The 22,790-nt window shown below is 34.5% G+C and overlaps 1 protein-coding gene across 10 annotated transcripts in view; it reads left to right on the top strand.

Annotated features, from left to right (window-relative positions):
* The window catches only part of LOC111180441 (receptor-interacting serine/threonine-protein kinase 2), a 46,392-nt gene that overhangs the window by 5,821 nt on the left and 17,781 nt on the right, over window positions 1–22,790 (top strand). For 8 of the 10 annotated variants that reach the window (XR_016388229.1, XR_016388227.1, XR_016388228.1 and 5 more), the window contains 7 exons: window positions 2,236–2,391; window positions 10,227–10,384; window positions 11,467–11,516; window positions 12,347–12,508; window positions 17,121–17,206; window positions 20,632–20,715; window positions 21,828–21,921. Coding sequence is in view for 7 of the 10 variants with exons in the window: in XM_089898538.1 (XP_089754664.1) it covers window positions 2,236–2,391; window positions 10,227–10,384; window positions 11,467–11,516; window positions 12,347–12,508; window positions 17,121–17,206; window positions 20,632–20,715; window positions 21,828–21,921 (790 nt within the window). In the remaining 3 variants the exon portion in view is untranslated. Of the gene's footprint in view, window positions 1–1,592; window positions 1,665–2,235; window positions 2,392–10,226; window positions 10,385–11,466; window positions 11,517–12,346; window positions 12,509–17,120; window positions 17,207–20,631; window positions 20,716–21,827; window positions 21,922–22,790 lie in introns of all 10 variants that reach the window. The other 2 variants (XM_089898542.1, XM_089898540.1) reach the window with 2 other exon arrangements.

Genomic DNA, 22,790 nt, shown 5'->3' with positions numbered 1-22,790 from the left:
TGGAGTCAGACCCTGCATTCTAAGTGACCTAGATTATTTTGCTTAGGTTACTGTTCCTGAGGTTTACACTGAATTCTAATATCCACATGTATATATATGTAAGAGAGGAACAGGAGAGAGAAAAGATAAACTCTGCACACCATACAATTTATTGTTAGTTTAAGCCAGATTTCATTTTATGTTAAAGACAATGTAGGGTTCAAATTAAATGTTAATAATACCAGTTCATAAAGTTCTGAATTAATAGACCAAATAAATCTGAGTATCAAATACATGAGCTTTTCCAATAATAGACAATGGCATGAGCCATGTACCTTTTTCTCAAGGTATCAGTTATCTGGCTTTAATTGTGAATCCCATCAGTAAACAAATATGGCCCGGTTGTGGGGGGTGTCCTCATTCTCAAAATATGTGTATCCATCTATTGTTGTTTGCTTGATCTCATATTACTAAGATTATCTCTAGCCTGCAGTTTCTGTCAAGAAATATTTTTGAAGAACTCGGTCTCTTTTGTGAGGGGTGCTTTAGTTAAAACTGAGTAGTAACATAATCTGTCAAATCTAGTCACTGAACACTCCTAAATTCTGATACATCACAGTGTTCTATAAGGAAACAAGAGAGAATGGGTGCCACTGTCACCACTCATGGAGTGACTTCCTCTTTATTTCAGGATACAACACATTCTGTTTGTGACAGGACCATCTGAAACAAGGGCAGAGTAAAATAACTAGTGTCAGTGCATAAGATTTGTGTAACCAACAGAGCAAGTAAGATACAAATACTAATTAAACACAGTTTCCTTTTGTTACATGAGTATAAGCATAAATTCTAATGTTGTCTTCCCATACCCCAGCACCACAGTAGATGCTCTGGTACCCAAATTTGGAGCCCATTAGAAATTCTAGAGCCTCCTACAGGGGGATTGCTGACTCCTGGAAGGAATCATAAAATACATAGTGAGCACTCATCTACCTTCCTCTCCATGATCAAAAGCTTCCATATAGCACTATACTGCAGAGAGGCCTTGTTACTTCTTTAAACTATATAATTTTCAGAAAAAGTTACCTTTTCAAAGATTAAAAGATCCAGTTACTCAAGGGGATGGGAATCTGTGTATACAAGAGGAAGTAATGTTGAACATTTGTGTTTTGTGTTTCTTTTGGTGTCCTGTATTATTAGGTCAGGATTTATCTTGAAGCACGTTCCCCCAACCTCACAAAAGATTGTTGAAAAAAATCAAAATACTATGTAAAGACAAGTATTTTGAGCCACTCCCCTGCCAAGTTAGTTAATCAATGAACTATAAGCTGACCCATTTGCAGAAAAAGAATTCTTAAGAACAGTTTTGAGCTCAGTAGAAGCATACTTTTTCATATTATTTAGTAAAATGTACCCAGTGGCATGGTCCCTGATGATTCATTGTTGGATTTTCCCAAATTGTCTAATTTTTCTGAGTATGTTCATTCTCCTGGGAAGCTGTATTAACTTTTATGTTCAGAAAACATTTAAGAAAGTTCAGATGACTGTCACTTGTAAGTACCAGGAAATAGAAAACATTACATTTTTAATGTTTCTATGTTATATATACTTAGAAATGAAGATGATTTTTGTCTCCTTCACAAAAGCAAAACTCCCAAATGCTAATTTTTCAAGCTGAAATGCAAGTAAATATATGATTTAAAAATATGAAGTATTAATGCTTAGTAAGTAAATATATTATGGTCATAATTTTAATTGATGCAGTGGTTATCATCGTAATCAAGTATGGTTTTATATTAATAGGAAATTTAAAATATAAATTTTGAATAGAAACAAATTGTGTGTGTGTGTGTGTGTACACATTCATGGGCACAAGTTATTTGATAAGAAGCCATAGAATGGGAAGATGGGTATGAGTATAAATCTATGTCTGGGTATTATACAGATAAAAACTAATTTAAAACTGTCTCAACTGAAGAAAGACCCCATACCATGTAGTTGCATTACCAGTATAAACTAAAAGGAAATATCAGTACTGTAAAGTCATTATTTTCTCTAAAAATTGAGGAAAGTAAGATACAAGGATGTTAAATAACGTCAAATTGATAATATAACAAAATGAGTATTTTTTGCCCTGAATTTAGTTATACCAGATATTTAGTTTAATACTATATTTCCTCATGGAATATTTCATTTTCTAAGTGGAAATAAATTTGGCCACTAATTTTAGTTTTGTTTCTTTCCATATATATGAAGAAAAATGAATATCCTGATGTTCCTTGGCCATTAAGATTTCGTATTCTGCATGAAATTGCACTAGGTGTAAATTACCTGCACAATATGAATCCTCCTCTACTTCATCATGACCTGAAGACTCAGAATATCTTATTGGATAATGAATTTCACGTTAAGGTAGTTACTTTTTTTAAAAAAAAAGCTTATCTGCATCCTTGTGTTTAATAGTTTTAAAGACTTTTTAGTTATTTCTTCTATCTTACCAATTTAATATCTCTGCCTTTTCCATAGCCCCTAATTCAGTGCCACTTCTTCCTGCTGCAGTGAGTTAGTTATTCCTAGACTACAGACATTGGTAAAATTATGGTTCAAAATACAGTCATTCTGTTCTTAATTTAAATTGTCGATTATACCTTTGTTAACTTTTTATTTTGAAATTATTATAGATTCATAGATGGTTGCAAAGATAATACAAAGGAGTCCCATGTACCCTTCACCCAGTTTCTGCCAGTGGTTACATCACATATAATTATAGTACTATTTCAAGACCAGGAATTTGGCATTGGTACAATGCATGTATATAGTTCTGTATCACTTTATCATGTGTAAATTTGTGTAACCACCACAGCAATCAAGATATAGCACTACTCTATCACAAGAAAGATATCACTTACGCTACCCCTTTATAGTCATACCTTCTCCCCTCCATCATACCTAACTACTGTCAACCACTAACCTGTCTTCCATCGCTATAATTTTGTCATTTCGAGAATACTATATGAATGGAGTCATACAGTGTGTGATATTGTGAGACTGCTTTGTTCACTTAGCATAATGCCTTTGAGATCCATTTAAGTTGTTGCCTGTGTCAACAGTTGGTTTCATTTTCATTGGTGAATAGTATTCCATGGTATGTGTGTACAAAAGTTGTTTAACCATTCAGCTATTGAGAGATATTTTGGTTATTTTTAGTCTTTGTCAATTACAATAAAGCTCCTAGGAACAGTCCTGTGCAACTTTTTGAACAAACATAAGTTTTCATTCCTCCTAGATGAATGCCCAAGAGTGTAACTGCTTGGTCATATGGTAAGCATATGCTTAGCTTTTTAAGAAACTACCTAGCTACTTTCCACAGTGGCTGTACTGTTGTATATTCCACCGGCAATGTATGAAAGACCCAGCTTTTCTGCACCCTCACCAGCATTTGGTATTATCATAGTTTTTTATTCTAGCATTCTAATAGATGTATAGTGATATAGCACCATGGTCTTAATTTTCATTTTCCTATAATGTTGAATATTGTTATTTATTTATTTGCCATCTCTATATCCTTTTCAGTGAAACATGTCTTCATATCTTAAGACCATTTTCTACTTGGATTCTTTGCTTTTATACTATTGGGTTTTAAGAGTTCTGTATAGTTTTTAGATATAAGTCCTTAATCAGATATGCAGTTTGCAAAAATTTTCTGCCAATCCAAAGTTTGTTCTTTTCATCCTTTTAGCAGGGTCTTTCACAGAGCAAAAGTTATAATTTATTTCTTTTATTATCATGCTTTTGCTGGCATGTCTAAGCACTCTTCACGAAGCCAAAGGTATTGCAGATTTACTTGTATGTTATCTTCTAAAAGTTCCATAGATTTATGTTTTACATTTAAATCTGTGATCTGTTTTGAATTAATTTTTTGCATAAAACATAAGATTTAGATGCCTAAAGGCACCAGAGGAGTAGTGATTTCAGTTACCCTATATGTAACTGATGACAGCAAATAAAAAGTAGTTGCTGAGAAATTAATCCTAAATGTAACTCACTTTATTTTTACATAGTATTTTGCTACACTTCAAATAATGTACATAATTGAAGATTATTATAAGTATCCAAAAATGTTCAAATAAGTAATAAGGAAGTTGGAACAATAGAAAAATAAATATAAAAAGTGTGAGAAAAGTTAAGTGAAAAAATAAACCTTTATTGAAGGCACTCCCTCTGCCTAGAATAAAATGGAAGGAAAAGGAAGAGAGAAGCAAGCTGCTGCCTCAATACTACTTAAAAAAAAGAGACAAATCTGTTACATCAGTTATAGAACCATACAGGTAGAAGTGACTTATTCTAGTCCCCTAATCAGCTGGTCCTCTGAATCCTCACTACAACAATCCCTCATCTCCCAAGGCAGTTACCCTGTGACAAGAGAGTGTTTAAGATCTGTAACTGAATGACTGACATTTTTTTATACGATCAGTCAAAACTCCTTCTCTGTTGCTTCCACTCATCGGTCCTAGTGATAAAGTGAGTTCAAAGTCCAATTTTATTTCCACCTGACAGTCCTTCTGAGATTTGAAGTTAGCTCTAATCCCCTTACTTCTCACATACACTTTTCCCTTATACACATCTTTAGTTTATTCAGCCAATTTCCTTATTACATAGGTTTTAATCCCAGGTGCTATCTAGATGCATCTGTGTTTAAATCTCTCTTAAATTTCTATCCTCAAAACTAATCAAAATACCCATATTACCTAACACAAGTTTGTGTGGCCAACACATTAGTGAGGTCAAACAAACCAAAATGTCAGAGTTTGGAGCAGAGAAAGGTTTATTGCAGGGCCAAGCAAGGAGAAGAGGTAGCTCATGCTGAAAAAACCCTAACTACCCAAAGGGTTTCAGCAAAGCATTTTTAAAGGCAAGGTGAGGAAGGGGCACACCTTGGGTATGTGGTCAGCTCTTGCACAAATTCTCTGATTGGTTGATGGTGGTCAATCCTTAGGTGCTAGAAGGTCTGGGGATTACATGCCCATGATCATCGAGTAGTTAATTTCTTCCATTTGTTGGTGGTTTTAGCATCTGAAAAACTCAGGAAATATGCATCAGATACTATTATCTAGGTACTTTAGAGAGGAGCTAAAGCAGTAGATATGTGGGGGGAGGTCTGTCCCAGGAAGGCCTCATAGGGTCCTGCTCAGTTACACCCTTGATGTGGTGTGATAAATGTAGAATCGTCCTTAAATACTTTACTTCGTATTCATAGTTCCTTACTAATTCGTCTTTTGGGGGGCAGTCCTATAACAACATTCAAATTGGGCTCAGTGTCAACAAAAAACACTGAGAGGTTTTCTTTCTTTTTTTTTTTAATGTATTGTTACTTAAGTCATGTCTCCTTGTCATGTACTTTACAGAATATTTTCTGGACATCATCAAAGTTTATCTTGTTAGATTTGGGTGATAACTTCAGCTCTTAAGACCTTTTTGAATGTTTTTTCTGTAGTCCAAGGATTTTTAACTTTGTCCTTCAGCTTAGTGTCATCTTCAAATTTAATTAGCTGCTTTTTTGTATCTTCAAATCATGATTAACTATTAAGCAGTACAGAGCTCAAATCAGAGCTACACAACATGGTCTGAAAACCTCCTTTCAGGTCAATATCAATCCTTTTATTAATTAGGGCTTTTGGAGAATAAGCATTCATTTTGTTTGGAATACTCCTAAAAGAGCTGTTATACAGCCCATATTTCTCCATTTTTTTCCATTAGAATATTACAAAAGTCCTTGCTTGACTGCTTTCCCAGGTGTCCTTGTTACCAAGTCCAAGTTCATACTGCTCACTGCAGGACAGGGCCAGTAAATCAACAGACGAGGTGTTGGGGCAAGGAATAGCAACTTTATTCAGAAAGCCAGTAGACCAAGAAGATGGTGGACTCGTGTCCCAAAGAACCACCTTACCCCAGCTAGAATTCAGACTAAAAGGGGAGAGGGTGTGGTTGGTTGGTGCAAATTTCTTGGAATCCTTTGTTCTTGCAGCAGTCCATGCAGGTCAGATCTTGATGTTCCTGCAAACCTCCAACAAGACAAATGTAATTGTCTGTTCTGTAACTTTTTATCTCTGTATGAATAGAAAAGTGTTATACCCTTAAAGGTCAGAGCCTTGAGAATGGGCTGTCTTGTATATTTCAGGCTATAGGCAACATTCTTAACTTGTAGCAAAAGCAATAGAATAGGAAGGTTAAAGCTACAATATGGAGTCAGATTTATTCTTCCTTGTTACATACTCATGACTTACTCCCTTTCCTTTTCTTCCTCATTATCAGAGTGGCTTTCCCTGACAACCTGCCTAGTTCCTCTGTATCCTCATACCTTGATTAATGCTTCTCCATAGTATTTTTCACCATCTTACAAAACATTTTTTATTAATGTTTATTGACCATCTTCCCCAATTATAATATAATAAGCTTCACAAAGACTAAAATTTAGTCTGTTTTATTCACTGCCGCCTGCTTAGCATATGCCGTATAGAAGCATTCAATAAGTAGTTGTTGAATGAACAAATGAATGAATTCCAGATCTTCTATATATACCCAATAGGCCTGATAATTTAATAGTCAAGGATATTATTAAAGTACCTCAGAATGTTTTATAATATACAAACTGTTTTAACGTTTACTCTTTGACAGTAGTACTACTGACAAAAAAGGAAATGAAGTCTGTCATTCCTTTATTAAGTATTTGTGGAGCAACAGTGTTGTGCTAGACATCCCAAGTACTTGGGATATGTCACATGAGGTCTGAAATTGATCACTGGGCTAATATAATTTTTCATTAGTTCTTTCTGGCTCTTTTATCAATTACTCATAAAGTAACCCTTTCATTAAATTTTTAGACCTGGGATTAAGGATAGTCTCTGCCAATATATAGATTTGCAAAATCAATATTATTTTCCCTTTTTAAAAATCAGAATGACATTTGCTTTTCTCGTATCCTGTAATACCTCTCCATCACCATGGAGGTATTTGCGAGTATTCTAACTAAACCTGAAATATATGTAAAATGACCTGAGATTTGTACTTTATAAACTTTTCAACCTCCTTGGACTTTATTTTCTTCATCTCAGTCCAGAAACTATTCTTGATACAGAAAACAGAAGCAAAGTAATAGGTGATGATGAACCCTACTTTCTCTTTTTCATTGATCAGTAGGGTACCCATGGTCTTTCTCTGAAATAAATAGAATTTAAAATAGTTTGGCTTTGTATGTTTTTTTTAACTTTTATTAGCTTTAGCACATACAAAACTGTGACCTTTCTAATACTATTCTTATAAATTATGACACTCTTTTATATGCATCCTGTGTGTCTCTACTTTTTATTTTATAAATGTCCCTTAAAAGTCAAAGTTTATCAGTGACTCATGAAAAAGTAACAGTTACCTGATCTACCTATCTTCTTGGAAGGGCCTTTAAATGAAGTGCAAAAAATCTTTTAAAATACTTAATGAAATTAAATGGAAACACACCTTGCTACAGTTTTTTGAAGTAAATTTTTATACTGGAATGCTAACCAGAGACATAGTATCTAAAAGAAAAACATATACTACCAATTAAGATCAACCAGGACTTTTCTACTTTAAAAAGAATACATTCAATTTGTTTATCTGCTGGTCAGTATCAATTAGTGCACCTTAAATACAAATGAACCTGTGGTAGGCTTATTTGAAATAAATGTTTATATGTACCATGTTTGATTTCTCAACTATTCTGTCCATCATGTGTGGAACTTCTAAGAATACTTAAAGTTATTCCTCATAGCTTCTTACTGATAACTTTATAAATTTACAGACATGGATAGTATTATATAAATGAAAATAGCTATTCTGGTAGGGTAATAAGATTATGGATGATTTTTATGAATAGTGTGTTTTAATTTCCTCTAGTTTTTTAATCTTTTCTTAAATTGAAGTATAGTTGATTTACAATATTATGTTAGTTTCAGGTGTACAGCAAAGTGATTCAGTTTTATATATTTTTCAGATTATTTTCCTTTATAGGTTATTTTGAGATACTAAATATAGTTTCCTGTGCTAATACAGTAAATTCTTGTTGCTTTTATCATCTTTTTTAGCTAAAAAGAACCTTTACCTTTGAAATGCATGTTAAGATCTTGTATAGAATAGAAAAGTTCCTATTCTCTGTCTTCATTGCTGAATGATACCAGGACCCTCAAGAAATCATGGAACTTGTATTCCTCTCATCATATTCTTCACTTTTTTTTCTTCCCTGGAAGATCCAGATTTAATGAATCGTGTCTTTGGTATATGGTGTTTGTAATAGAGAAGGGGGACAAATATGGTTCCATGTGAAAGCCAAACTAAATTAGCTGATAAAGGGAATTCTGATTAAGTTTTCTACGTGAGATTTAAAAACATAGATGAAGACCTTAGGTGAAGTAAAAGGAGCACATAAGGAAGCAAGCTCAGAATACATTATCTCCAGCACTGTATTCAAACCAGTATTTAGCCCAGTAGTTTGCAATTTGTGGGTCAGGTATAAGATGGACCACATCCCAGTTTTTTTTTTTTTAACATTTCTCACTGTGGCAGAGAAATAAACTTTGCTTCTCATAGTAATGCTTATTATCCTAGCAGATGTGCAGCTGGAGGACTGTTTTTGCTTTTAGAGAATGAGTGGGAGGAATAAGAGTTTGTAGTGGCAAGTAGAAGTAAGTAGGATATACGGTTCCCCAGAGTCTTAATACCACCTCAAAGTGTATTAAAGGCCCTGAAACTATGTACTGTGCTTATTAGTATTGTATGAATAAGAGCAATCTTTAGAGGCTTATTCCCATGTACAAAACATTAATAATACTAACACACAGGGGTCATTTACTATGTGTCAGATACTCTTCTGAGTGCTTCACTTAGAATAACTAGTTTAACATCCTCAGTACAACCCTGTGTTATGTTATTATCCCCAGTTTAAAGATGGGTAGTCTGAGGCACAGAGAAATTAGAAAACTTGTCCAAGGTTGTACAGCTAATTAAGGGGTAGAAATGGAATGTAAATCTAAGTAATCAAGGCTCTAGAACCCATGTTCCAGAACACATATTATATTGCCTTTAGAAATCAGTCCAGCTTATCTTCATGTAGTGGCACCATGTTTCCTCTTGGTCTTTTCTAATTTTTTTTCTTAGACTTACCCTTTGATTATGATAATGTATGAAAGATTCATATAGGCTACCCCCTCCCTTTTTGGAGTGGGGCCATAATTTTTTTTAATCTCAAATTCATCTAAACACTAAATAAATTATTTCTTCTCTTAAAGCTAGTGAACATTTTAAGAGTTAAATGATTGAACCACAGATGGTGTGCTGGATAGAGCTCATTCCACTGTGTTGACTCCTAAATTGTGCCGTGTGAAGGTCTAAGTGATTTAAATTAAATGTCTTCAGAGTTTTCCTATACTGTTTTGTTCACTAAATATTGTTTCTGTTCTTACATTTTTGTCTCCCTTTTAAAAAAAAAACATTGGAACGTTTTAGATACTTAGTTATAAGATATTGTGTATTGATAGTATCTGCACAAAATTTACAAGTGAAGTAAAACTGTAAAGGACATATCAAAAGTACAGAATGTTTGTCACTGATAATGCCTTAGGCACTCCTTGTCATGGACATAAATATGTTTTATATGCTAACTATACTATTGTCAACAGATATTCTTTTAGTGGTAGGCATAAATCATATAATAATGAGTTATACTATATTGGAATTTTACTTATTTCAAAATTTAAAGATACTATTTTTAGCACATTATAAATAAGAACATATAAACCTGAGTTGTAAACAATACCCAGTGACAATCGTATTAGATATGACTAGTTTAGCAGTTTTGTGAGGTATAGGTAAATTTTGAAAGCACATGATATAAAGCTACTTGTCACAAAAAGTGAAGTGTATATACTCATTCAGAATAAAAGGCAAAAATACTACTGTTTTTCAAAACTTAGTCTCTTTTAAAATTTGTAATATTTTGCTGAACTTCAAGTCAGTTTATATTGCTTTTAGAGTTGTTGGGTTCAGCACTATGGAATCCAATTTGGTAAGAAACTAATAGACTATTACAGAAATAAAATATTAATATATATAGCATTTACTCTGGTCTCATGTCTAAATATAATAAATATAAACAAAAACAATTCTTGAATTTTTTTAAAGAGAAAATTTCAAAATTCAATTGCTCTTTTCCCTTCCAGATTGCAGATTTTGGCTTATCAAAATGGCGCATGATGTCCCTCTCACAATCACGAAGTAGTAAATCTGCACCAGAAGGAGGGACAATTATCTATATGCCACCTGAAAACTATGAACCTGGACAAAAATCAAGGGCTACTATCAAGCATGATATATACAGGTACAGCATGTTACTTTTGCTCAGAGTTAACCTTGTCTAAAAAACAAGATTAATCAATCCGAATTTTGAAGCTACATTTTAAAAGTATGATTTTTATGCTTCTCTCATAAGTGTGGTGAAAATAAATTAGAGACAGTGGTTAATGTTTTTCATATTAAAGATGCCTTGCTTTGGGAATTCCCTGGTGGCCTAGTGGTTAAGATTCCGGTTTTTACTGCCGTGGCCCAGGTTCAGTCCCTGGTCAGGGAACTGAGATCCCACAAGCTGTGTGGTGCAGCCAAAAAAAAAAAAAATTAAAAATTAAAAATATGAAAATAAAGATGCCTTGCTTTTTTTTTTTTAATATTTATTTACTTATTTATTTGGTTGCGGCGGTGGGCTCCTTAGTTGTGGCACATGGGCTCCTGGGTTGCAGCATGCAGGCTCCTTAGTTGAAGAATGCATGTGGGATCTGGTTCTCTGACCAGGGATCAAACTCGGACCCTCTGCATTGGGAGCATGGAGTCTTAACCACTGCGCCACCAGGGAAGTCCTGATGCCTCGCCTTAAGCTACTTTTACATCCTTAAAAATTATTAAAGCATATCTTGTTGTCCTATCAATTTATAATATTCAAGGGTTTTTATCATATGTGACCTTGATAGGGGGAGGGAAACAGTGCAATTAACATTTAACACTACCAAAAGAGACAGTACTTACACCAGAAAAAGAGTCAATAGAATAGGGCTACACGAGACAGCCTTTTTTATTGCTCTTTATTTTGTGTGAATAATGGAATCATGTAATTAAAGGGCATAGCTTATCTAGGTGTGAAAGAATCATCCACAAGTTATCCTTGCCTATAACTTCAAGTTCTTATTACAGTAATTTCCTAATTTTTCAAATTGAATTAATTCCCTTTCAAAACAAAACTGTATATGAATATTCATCATCTTGGTTCTATACAGTGATTCTTTAAGCAGCATTTCACTACATTATTACTTTAAAAAATGGTATCTCACAGTCAGCTTTTAAAATCAGTACCATTTTAGTTTATTATGAATAGTTTATAAAGTACTATATGTATATTTTTATCTTAAACAGCTATGCAGTTATCACATGGGAAGTCTTATCTAGAAAGCAGCCTTTTGAAGGTAAGTGTACTTTGACTTCCTTATTCTAGGTGACATCATATTGGTAAGTCATACTCAGAACTATCTGAATAAAGATCACTTATTTTAAATCTGCCTAACAGTCATTTTGTGGAAAACACACTAGAAAAACAACAATTTGTCATTGTGAATCCACTGTATGTTGGAAAGTACTGGATTAAGGATCAGAAAAATGTGTAGATTCTTCTTGTTCTGATAGTAATTAACTCTATTATAAGCCACTAAATCTCTTAAGTCCTCATTTTTTTTAAAGAATTTTGAATTCTTATTTCTAAGATTCATTCCAGCTATAAAATTGTTTGTATGAAAATTTAACTAGTGCTTCTTCTAAAGACCAGCAAATACTGAAGAATACTTTAAAAATTTTCTGATAATATTGTCTCTTTCTTTATTTTGAGGTTCATTTAGGTCAGTTTGCTGTGTAACAACCTCAGAATCTCAGTAGTTTACAAACTAAACATTTATTTTTCATTCACATTGGGTTATTAGTTGCTGTGGCCCTTCTTGGCTCTGCTAGGTTCTGCTCAGCTCTGCTGAGCTCTGTTTTACTCTGCTCTCTTCATACTCCATTGGCCAAATCAAATCACATGGCCAAGCCCAGAATTAAAGAGGTGAAGATATAAACTCCTCCCACGAGAGGCAGCAAGCCTGGCAATAGCTGGGATCTAAATATTCCTTTGACAGAAAGGGAAGTAATGAATTATTCCTAAGATTTTAAGATTCCCTCATGTTCATTTGGTTGGCTTTAGAATGTATTTAATATATTAAATCATAATATATTTCTAATGAATGAAACATATTTGTTTTGACAGAAGTCACCAATCCTTTGCAGATTATGTATAGTGTGTCACAAGGACATCGACCTGACACTAATGAAGAAAGTTTGCCATTTGATATACCTCATCGAGCACTTATGATCTCTCTAATAGAAAGTGGATGGGCACAAAATCCAGATGAAAGACCGTCTTTCTTAAGTTAGTGTACAGTTTTAATCTGGGCCTTTTGAATTACAAAAATAACAAATACACTGTAAATAAAATATTCCTTGAACAACTACGAAAGTTAGCTGACAAGCTCAAAGTTTTTTTTCTTCTAATTCAAAGTTGTTTTTATTTTATGAGATGAGATTGAAGTGGTAAGGAGAGGCTGTTGACTATCATCATAAAAAGGTTAGAAATTTATTCCAAGTACAATGGAAAGCCATTAAAGTGAGTTTTTCGGGGAAATAACATGATTAAATTTAAGTTTAGGAGATATCACTCACTGCTATGTATAAACTTGATTGGAGAAGGGCAAGAGTAGAATTTCCAGACCAATCCTGGAGATCGAAAAATCAGATAGAATTAAGATTTATTTCAGAAGTAGAATGAATCATCACCTAAATGTAAACATAGAAGAAAATCTTCATGATCTTGGGTTAAGCAAAGAGCTCTTATATATGACATCAGAAACAAGACCTATTAAAAAAATTCTTTGATAATTGAACTTCAAAAAAATTGAAAAATTTTACACTTCAGAAGATGCTATAGAAAATGAAAAGACAAGCTGTAGACTGGGAATCTTCTTTCCAACTAAAAAAAAAAACCAAATATATTTTCCATTCAAAACTTATGTCTAGTGCTCATCAGCATTGTATTTAAAAAAAGTCAAAAGTTGCTATAATAATGGATTAACATCTTATCTCTTATCTCCCAGAACCATGTAATAGGGTGTGTGTGTGTGTGTGTGTGTGTGTGTGTGTGTGTGTATATGTATATATATGTATGTATGTATTGGCTTGGCCAAAAAGTTTGTTTGGCTTCTTCTATAAGATCTTACAAAAACCTGTACGAACTTTTTGGCCATCCCAATACATATCTCCTTTGTCCCCAGTGCCACTTCCAAACTGTAATTTCTTCTCCATTCCCTAAAGACTCTAGCTCTTCTGAAGATCATGCCATTAGGCAGTACTTCTCTACAAACTTCCTGGTTTTTCCCTATTGTTCATTGGAGAACAATGGCTTTTGGTTTACTTACTTCTACATCCTGCATTGATCAGTGCTGCTGAATATTTGAGAGGAGCGCTCTGCGGATCTCTGGAGTTCTCTGTCTGTGTACTTCTCCTCTTTGGTGCTCTGTCCTATAAACTCTATCTGCCTCCGTCTACCCTAACTCCCAGCCCTGTCTCTTCAACTCTGAGCTTCCTCTGGGCCCCGCCTTACTTCCCTACCCTGTAGTATAGCTGGAAACTCTCCCAAGGCAGTAAGCTTGGGTAGTCAGGCTGTCATAAGGCTGACCTCAGTTGTTTCCTATCACTTAGAGATCACTGTCCTTTGTTGCCTGATATCTAGTGTCTTGAAAACCACTGTTTCATGCATTTTATCTGGCTAATGGTTGTTTAAGGCAGGAGGGTGAATTGGTCCTTGTTTCTTCATCTTGGCCAGAAATGGAATTCATTGGTTTCTCTTTAAATTAATGGCTAAAACTAGGCACTAAACTCTACTTAGCAATTCTGTTATGTTTCTCAAATACATCTACTATTCCATTCTCATATATCACCTGTTCTTAAGTTGTGGTGCAGGGACCTCTGGAGGTGGGGTTGGTTCCTGAGACTTTTATAAGGGGTTCACAAAATCAAAACTTTTCAAAATAATAAATATTAAGGTATTATTTTCCCTTTTTACTCTCATCCTCTGGAAAAATCTTTCCAGAGACTAAATTATGATGATATCATTGCTCCAATGGATAATGGAATGTGTTTTCATATACTCTGATGTATTAAATTTTCTGTTTTAATCTAATGTAGTAAATATCAACAGATATGACCAACATATACAAAAGCTCTTAATAATTTTGGCGAGTTCTGAGACCCAAAAGTTTGCGAATTACAGACTTAGATGATCATCTTGTACTACTGTAGGAGATGCGTAAGTTCCATACTTCATGTTTCCAAAGTGAAGATGAAATTCCATTTCAATCCCTAAGAAGGAAAGCATGGGAGGAACATTTCTAGTCCTATCTGCCCCTCAGCACTCCTCCTCCTCATTTGTTAGTTTTAGAGAAAAAGGAAGCGTACTTATCTAGTCCCTTCTCAGTTTTCTCCTCCTTTTAGAAGTAAGCTTGTCTAAAGGATGCACACATTTTGTGCTTCCCCATATGGAAGCAGGTGAGGCCTGTAGCTGAGTGAGTAAAACTGTCAACTGAAGGGACAAAGTGTTACTAAGCCCATATGCTACAGATCTAAAAAGGGACATATTCCAATTAGCTTTATGAGTAATAAAGGTGATGTTTTGATCATCATCTATCATTATTGTGTGGCTTTTCTTAATAGATTCTGAACTTAGGAAGAGAAGACAGGGGTAATGCATATTGTACCTTATCTTCCCTTCTTAAACCTCCTACACTCTATGTTCTGTATTTCTTTTGAGCATTGAGAAAGTAGAAACCATGAGAGAGAACTCCCTCATAGTTCCACTACCAGATCTATAAACTTAGTTGTACTTGACCTGTCTTTCCTGCTTTATCTCTTTTACAGTGGGAAAAAAGTGTTCTTATACAATTGTAAACAGTATTACTTGTGGTCTGGATGCCATTCCCTTACTCTCTCCAGCATTCTGTTGTTTATATTCTCTCTCTGCTCTTGCATTGCCAATCTCTGCCTGTCTACTGGATCGTTCATCTGTCATACAGATCTATGCTATTATTATATCCTATCTTTACATAGGAAAAGAATTCTTGACCCCATATCATCCTTCAGCTACCACCTCATTTTTCTACTCCCATTTAGATCTAAACACCCTGTAGGAATTGTCCATACTTATTGTCTCTACTTCTTCACCTCTAATTCAATTTTTAACAAACTTACATCAGTCTTCTGTTTTCATATCTCCACTAAAGCTGCATTTGTTCAAGTTACCAAGGATGGCAATTTTGGAAAATACTGCTTATCTTACTTGGCCTCGCAGCAGATTAGATATGGCTGACTCTTCCCTCCTTGAAACTTTCCCTCTGATAGCTTCCAAGACACAAGAGACCATACTCCCTATTATCCTCTCTTCCTCTATCTCTTTTTTTCTTCCTCTGCTCAATTTCTAACTGTTGGAATGCCTCAGAGCTCTAATATGGGTCCTTTACTGTTTGCCATCTGTACTTTCCCCCTAGATGATCCAGACCAGATCATGGCTTTTATACCACCTATATGTTAGTGATGCTCAGTTTTGTATCTAGAGCCCTGGCCTCTCCCTTAAGCAACAGGTCCATATATTATTGTAGTAATAGTGGTAATTATGATTGTTTCTACTCATTGGCTATTATGAATCATGCTGCTATGCCTGTTCATGTGCAAGTCTGTGTGTGAACATGTATGTTTTCTTTTCTCTCAGGTAACTACCTGAGTGGAATTGCTTGGTTGTATGGTAAGATGATCCAGACCAGATCATGGCTTTTATACCACCTATATGTTAGTGATGCTCAGTTTTGTATCTAGAGCCCTGGCCTCTCCCTTAAGCAACAGGTCCATATATTATTGTAGTAATAGTGGTAATTATGATTGTTTCTACTCATTGGCTATTATGAATCATGCTGCTATGCCTGTTCATGTGCAAGTCTGTGTGTGAACATGTATGTTTTCTTTTCTCTCAGGTAACTACCTGAGTGGAATTGCTTGGTTGTATGGTAAATTTATCTTTCATTTTTAAGAAAGTGCGAAGCTGTTTTCCACAGTGGCTGCATCATGATACATTCCCACCAGCAGTGTGTGAGGTTTTCTGTTTCTCTACATCATTGTCAATACTTGTTATTTTCTGTCTGTTTAATTTTACCTATTTTAGTGGGTATGGAGTGATGCCTCATTTTACTGTTAATTTGCGTTTCCTAGTGACTAATGGTGTTTAAGCATATTTTCATGTGCTTTTTAGCTATTTGTGTGTCTCCTTTGGTGAAATTCAATCTTTCACCCATTTTTAAATTGGGTTGTTTGTCTTAAGTTGTTAGAGTTCTTTTTATATTCTAGATACAAGCTCTTTAAAAGGTACGTGATAGGTAAAAGTGTTCTCCTAGTCTGGGGCTTGTCTTTTTGTTTTTCTTAATAGCATCTTTTTAAATGCCAAAGGTTTCAATTTTTTTGAAGTCCTATTATCAAAAATTTTTTATGGATCCTGTTTCTGATGCCATATCTAGGAATTATTTGCCTAACTCAGGGTCATGAAGATTTTCACCTATATTTACGTTTAGGTGCATAGTCCATTTCAAGTTAATTCTATGTATGTTGTGAGGTAAGAATCTAAATTTTTCTGTTTTTGTGTGGATATCCAACTGCCCTAGTACCATTTGTCGAAAAGACTATCCTTTCCTCATTGAATTGCCTTAGCGACTTTGTCAAAAAACAATTGCCCATACTTGTAAGGGCTTTAGACTCTCAATTATGTTCTATTGATCTATCTTTAGATATGCCTATCTTTATGACTGTACTAAATGCTCTTAAGACAGTTGAATGTCATCAGTTTGGGGAAAAATTTACTTAGGGCCTTATCAGTTAAATATTAGCATTTATGTTTTTCATTTTAATGGTTATAAGCAACCTGAACTCATTTTATTTTTCTTATTTAGAATGTTTAATAGAACTTGAACCAGTTCTGCGAACATTTGAAGAGATAACTTTTCTTGAAGCTGTTATTCAACTAAAGAAAACAAAGGTAAATTGTTAAATGTAATACTGGAAATTAGGATGTTAAATCATGGAGAGTTTTAGTTTAGTTTAATTTAGTTTTTTTCTACATACCTTCCACAGATACAAGCTACAGTACTGGGGCAGTAGTTAGCAGAGAGTATGAATGCTGCCTTGAATCTGTCACCAAAGAACTTTTCCATTTCATTTAAACAGCCTCCTCCAGATTTCAAAGGGATTTTCAGACCTCTCATATAGCAAATGTAAATTTAAAATGTGTAATGTGTGCCAGTTGTATACAGTTAATGCCCTAAATTACTACAGTTGTTGTTGTTGTTTTAATTCTATGTTTATTTCTCTAAAGTTTTGATATATAAAGAGTAAAAGATGTCTGGGTTATTGCACTTTATTGCCAAGTTAAGCTGTAGAATTTTTATTAATAATTGAGGCCCAAATGTGTATTTTCTATGGCTTGTTTGTATCTTTTTGTTTTCCCACTCAAACATTGCATGTTGCATAGACCAAAGTAGCAGTTGTTATGAATTACCTAGAACAGTTGTCTTATTTACTCATTCTGCTCTTGTAGATCAGAAAAACAATTGAAGGGACCCATTACTGCAAGGTTTTCTTGCTGCTATCAGAAATTGTTTAGAAAGCAACTACAATCCTTTAGGGACAAAGTTAGCCTAGTTTAACACTTTCTGGGTTTCATTAAGTTGCATTTGAGGTATGGTAATAAAAACCATCATTTATTAGCCAATGTCTTAGGTTGTGAACAGGCATAATCTACAATTGATTTATCACTAAATGACATTGCTTGCCTCTTGCAGTTTGCTGGATCTGTTAACATAATCTTTGGTTTAAAAGGGAAGTGCATAAAGGAAACAACTGCCCTTAACCAAACTTAAAATTGATGGTGGCAGTATTAGTACCTGAGTTTTTTAAGGAACTAAGGAGGAGCTGTGCTTTAATCTTTTGATAAGTTTTCATTGACTTCTCTGCTTCTGAGTAGGTAGTCTTTTCCAGAACATTCCAATCTCTCTGCTTCTTAGTAGATACAAACTTCTGTTAACATTTATTTTTGCCTTGTCTTTTCAGTTCCCTTTTCTCTCTTCACAACTTTCTCCTCTTCTGCCAAGCAAAGGTGGATAGAAGGGTCTGTTTTCTTGGTTCTAAGAAACTGAACTGGAAGAGAACCAATTCAGTTCCTTTTTTGTCCCCAACCAACTTAAATACTAGGATCTATATTTAAAACTGTTAATTTGGGGGAGAAATTTTTGCTTCTTAAATAAAGTAATTTAGTGTATATTTTTAAATACTTGAGTATCATTTAAATAGCATTACTTTCTTTGGTCACTGTTTTTAAATTGCTGTACTGTTTTCACTCAGAGTTGTTATTTTTTTCTTTTTTTTTAAAATCCTTGTATTAATTCTGTAAAACTGTTAGGGAAAGAATATCATCTCCATTTTATAGATGAGATAACTGAGGTATAGGGAAGTAAGTCACATAACACTCTACACAGCTAACTAATGTCAGGGCAAGGGTAGAATACAAATTTATTAAGATAATAAGATTTTTCATAAAGAAATTTCTGAAAACAAAGATCACAATTTAGGGTGACTTGTTTTGTTTGAGTTTCCTACATTTTTTTCAGTTCTTTGAACTGGCTCCTATAATTCATGTTTTCACAGATAGTATCTCTTATGTCTTGAGCAATAAAAACTGAATCAAAAAAAGTTTTTCTTTGATATGTCATTTTACTTCTTTCTAGGGACTGACTCACTAGTTCATAAATTTTTTTTTTTTTTTTTTTTTTTTTTTTGCGGTATGCGGGCCTCTCACTGTTGTGGCCTCTCCCGTTTCAGAGTACAGGCTCCGGACACGCAGGCTCAGCGGCCATGGCTCACGGGCCCAGCCTCTCCGCAGCACGTGGGATCCTCCCGGATTGGGGCACGAACCCGTGTCCCCTGCATCGGCAGGCGGACTCTCAACCACTGCGCCACCAGGGAAGCCCCAATTCATAAATAATTTGAATTATCATTAACTGATCGGTTATGAAAAGTGATGTTAGTAATTAATGATACTGTATAACAATAAATATTTTAATAAATTTAAAAGAACAGAAGAAATTTACATAACAGAAATGGATCCAAAGATGAATTTTAAAGGTTCATATAAAAATGTATTTAACAAATGTTCACTGGACTGCTGTGTGTAAAGTACTATGCCCCATAGATTATATACATAGATGAATAGCAGTTTTTTTTCTCCTAAAACTTCTTAGACATGTTATGGAGCAGACAGTTGTTAAGTATGAATAATGAAGGGCTGGGTGTGGATCCCACCAATTTCTAAAGTTCTGTAGAGCATTTGACATTATGTTGGTTTGGGGAAGAAAAGCAGACCCATGGTTTTGTTTTTAAATCACTCAATAGTGATGGCAGCTAATCCAAGTCTGGCTTAAAGAGACAGGAGTGAGGGCTTCCCTGGTGGCACAGTGGTTGAGAGTCCACCTGCCGGTGCAGGAGACACGGGTTCGTGCCCCGGTCCGGGAAGATCCCACATGCTGCGGAGCGGCTAGGCCCGTGAGCCATGACCACTGAGCCTGCGCGTCTGGAGCCTGTGCTCCGCAACGGGAGAGGCCACAACAGTGAGAGGCCTGCGTACTGCAAAAAAAAAAAAAAAAAAAAGAGACAGGAGTGAATCACTAAACAATTTTAGTACAAAGGCATAGTGTTTAAATAAATCATCTGTTTAATAGCTACCATTTATTGAATGCTTACAAAGTAATCTTAGGGACTCTGCATATATTACTTCTAATCCTTCTTACAGTAATCCTGCAAAATAGGTATTCTCGTCTCCAGTTTACAGATAAGTAAACTAAGTTTATGTCTCATGCCCAAAGTCAAACAGGTATCCTGGGATCTAAACCAGATCTCATTGGCCCCCATCGTTCCATTAGGGCACTCTGCCTCCTTTACTTAGTCCAGCCCTCCATTTCTTATCTATAAAATGAAAATAATGATAGTACTTAGAATCATGGTGCCTAAATTATAGTAAATGCTTAATAATTATGGATAGATAGATACACACACAAATTGAAATATATTAAGTACCTAGTTTGAACCAGATACTTTATATTCATTATCTCAATCTCTAGAATGATCCTGCATGTAGATATTATTCCATTTTAAAGGATGAATTTGCTCAAGGTAACCAGTTAATATGAGGCAGGATTCAAAGCCTGTGTCTCTAAAATTATTTCCCCTATTCTACACTATCTCTACCTTTAAGTTAGATATTATATTCTCAACTGATTGAGATTTTCTTTCTATTGATTTTGTATAAACATATAAAGATAAACATATAAAGTATGTTAAGTAGATTTTATTTTACTCATATAATTTTCTAATTATCTCTAATTCAAGTACATATATTCATTCTTATTACAGAGTGCTTCAAGTTCCGTTCACTTATGTGACAAGAAGAAAATGGAGTTATCTCTGAACATACCTGTAAATTATGGTCCACAGGAGGTAAAAATAATTACGTTGATTAAACTCAAAATGTGAGAAGAATATGAGCAATCATTTAGTCTATCTCACTCTTTTATAGATGGGAAGCTAAAGTCCAGGGAGGTTTTAGGATTTTAGAATGCGAATCTCCAATTTGAAATCCAGCTCTTCTGATTCTTAGTTCATTGTTCATTTCATCAAATCACAGTCCTTTCTTTCTTGGGCATTGACTTCTGTCCCTGTCCTTGTTTTATGTAATGGATGGTGTTCCAGGGTAGTACATAGACAAATCATTGGTACAGTTCTGCCACTGTATTTCTTATTATACCTTCTTATTCAAATGTAAAAGAGCTATAATACCTGCCTTGTTCTTAACCTCTTACAATGATTAATAAAAAGAAAATGCCATTTGTGTGGCTATCCAAAAAGAAGGATTTCTTTAGTAGCATTCATTCAGAATTATTTCATATTAATGATTACTTTTAAGAATATATAAGATATGTTCTCTTTACAGATTCAGAAAAGTAATAATACCTTCAAAATGAATCTTAAAACACACTATGTAGTCTTTGAATCACCTTTATATTCACTATCTCATCATTGGACCTTTGAGCCCATACATGCTCATTTTTAGATAAATACACAGAAAAAGAACCTGAGAGCCAAATGATTTAAATGCCTTGTCGATGCTTAGGTAGTAATTCCATGACAGAGCTAGGATTGGATCCAACTTCTGTATTACTTTTTCCATGGATTCCCACTTCTCCATGTTGAAGGAACCTGAGGCATTGAGAATAGGCATGTGCTCTAAATCAGTAGGTAATCAGAGCTGCAGATCTCAAATTTCTCATGAGCTGGACAGAGTCTCTGAGATTATGTACAAAATATTGAAAAAATAATGATTTCTAATATATTTAACTATTGCCCCACCCATCCAATTGACCTGATAAAGAAATCAAGTTCACAGTTTTGTTACTTCACATATGTGTTTAATTTTGTAAAGTGTAATTTGTATTAGTTTTGATTCTTTATTTATAATAAGCCAAAAGCAGGAACTGTTTAGAAATTAAAGCTGTATAACTTTTAAAATGATTTTTCTTTAACCTAAATCATTTATCTTCTATTTATTTTAGGAATCGTGTGGATCCTCTCAGCTCCATAAAACTAGTGTTTCTCCTGGAACCTCAAGGACCCTGTCAGCTCCTCAAGACAATGATTTTTTATCTAGTACGTAAATTTTTCAGTCAGTATTACTTGCAAGTTTTCAATTTTCTTTCAAGATCATATTCTTGCAAGCAGTCATGGTTTGTATGGAACATGTCTTTCATTTGCGTTTATAACTCGTTTTTTAAAAGTGACAGTCTAGAGATGTGAAAATAGTAGTGGGATGTTAAACAAATATATTTAAGTATTAAAAGCATTATGTTAGACACTACAGAAAGATATTTTTAAAAATCTCTTGTAAGAAAGAGGAGAAATGTTTCTAAGTCACCATAATATTAGACAAAGAGCAATGTATTATAAAAGATATAGGGATGTAGAACTATGGTAGTATAGTGGAAGAGTAACATTTTTTACAAAGCACTGTCACAACAACCTTGTGAGGGAGATATTCCTCATTTTACAGATTCTTAAGATCAAGACTTCTGGATCACATAGTTAGTAGCTGGCAAATCCAAGATTCGAAGCCAGGTCTTTTTGATAAATACTTTCATGTCACTACTACACCATGTTATCATCATGAAGAAATTATTTCTGGCTGAAGGTCGGACCTATAGTTATAAAGGATGGGCATTCCAGGCAAAAGGAACAGCATAGAGGCAAAGAAGCAAGAAAACAGAGAACAGTGAGTAGTTGGGTTTAGCTGGTGAAGAGGGTGAATGAAAGATCAGGAGGGTGGAGTCATATCATGATGAATTCTAATACTAGGGTAAGCCATTCAGGCTCTTTTGCTTGGGTAGGGAACAATTACTGCAAATTTTTGAGCAAGGGTGTGACATGATAAAATTTTTTGCTTTAGGAATATTTATCCTGGCTGGAATATGTAGGATATTTTGGAAGGGAAAAGGAGATTCAAGGTGGGGAGACCAGTTAGG

The sequence above is a fragment of the Delphinapterus leucas genome, chromosome 17, assembly GCF_059928025.1.
Source record: "Delphinapterus leucas isolate spDelLeu-1000000601 "Yukka" chromosome 17, BTC_Dleu_Yukka2, whole genome shotgun sequence".
Classification (NCBI taxonomy): Eukaryota; Metazoa; Chordata; class Mammalia; order Artiodactyla; family Monodontidae; genus Delphinapterus; species Delphinapterus leucas.
The sequence above is the reverse complement of the archived record's forward strand: the minus strand, read 5'-3'. Positions and strand labels throughout refer to the sequence as shown.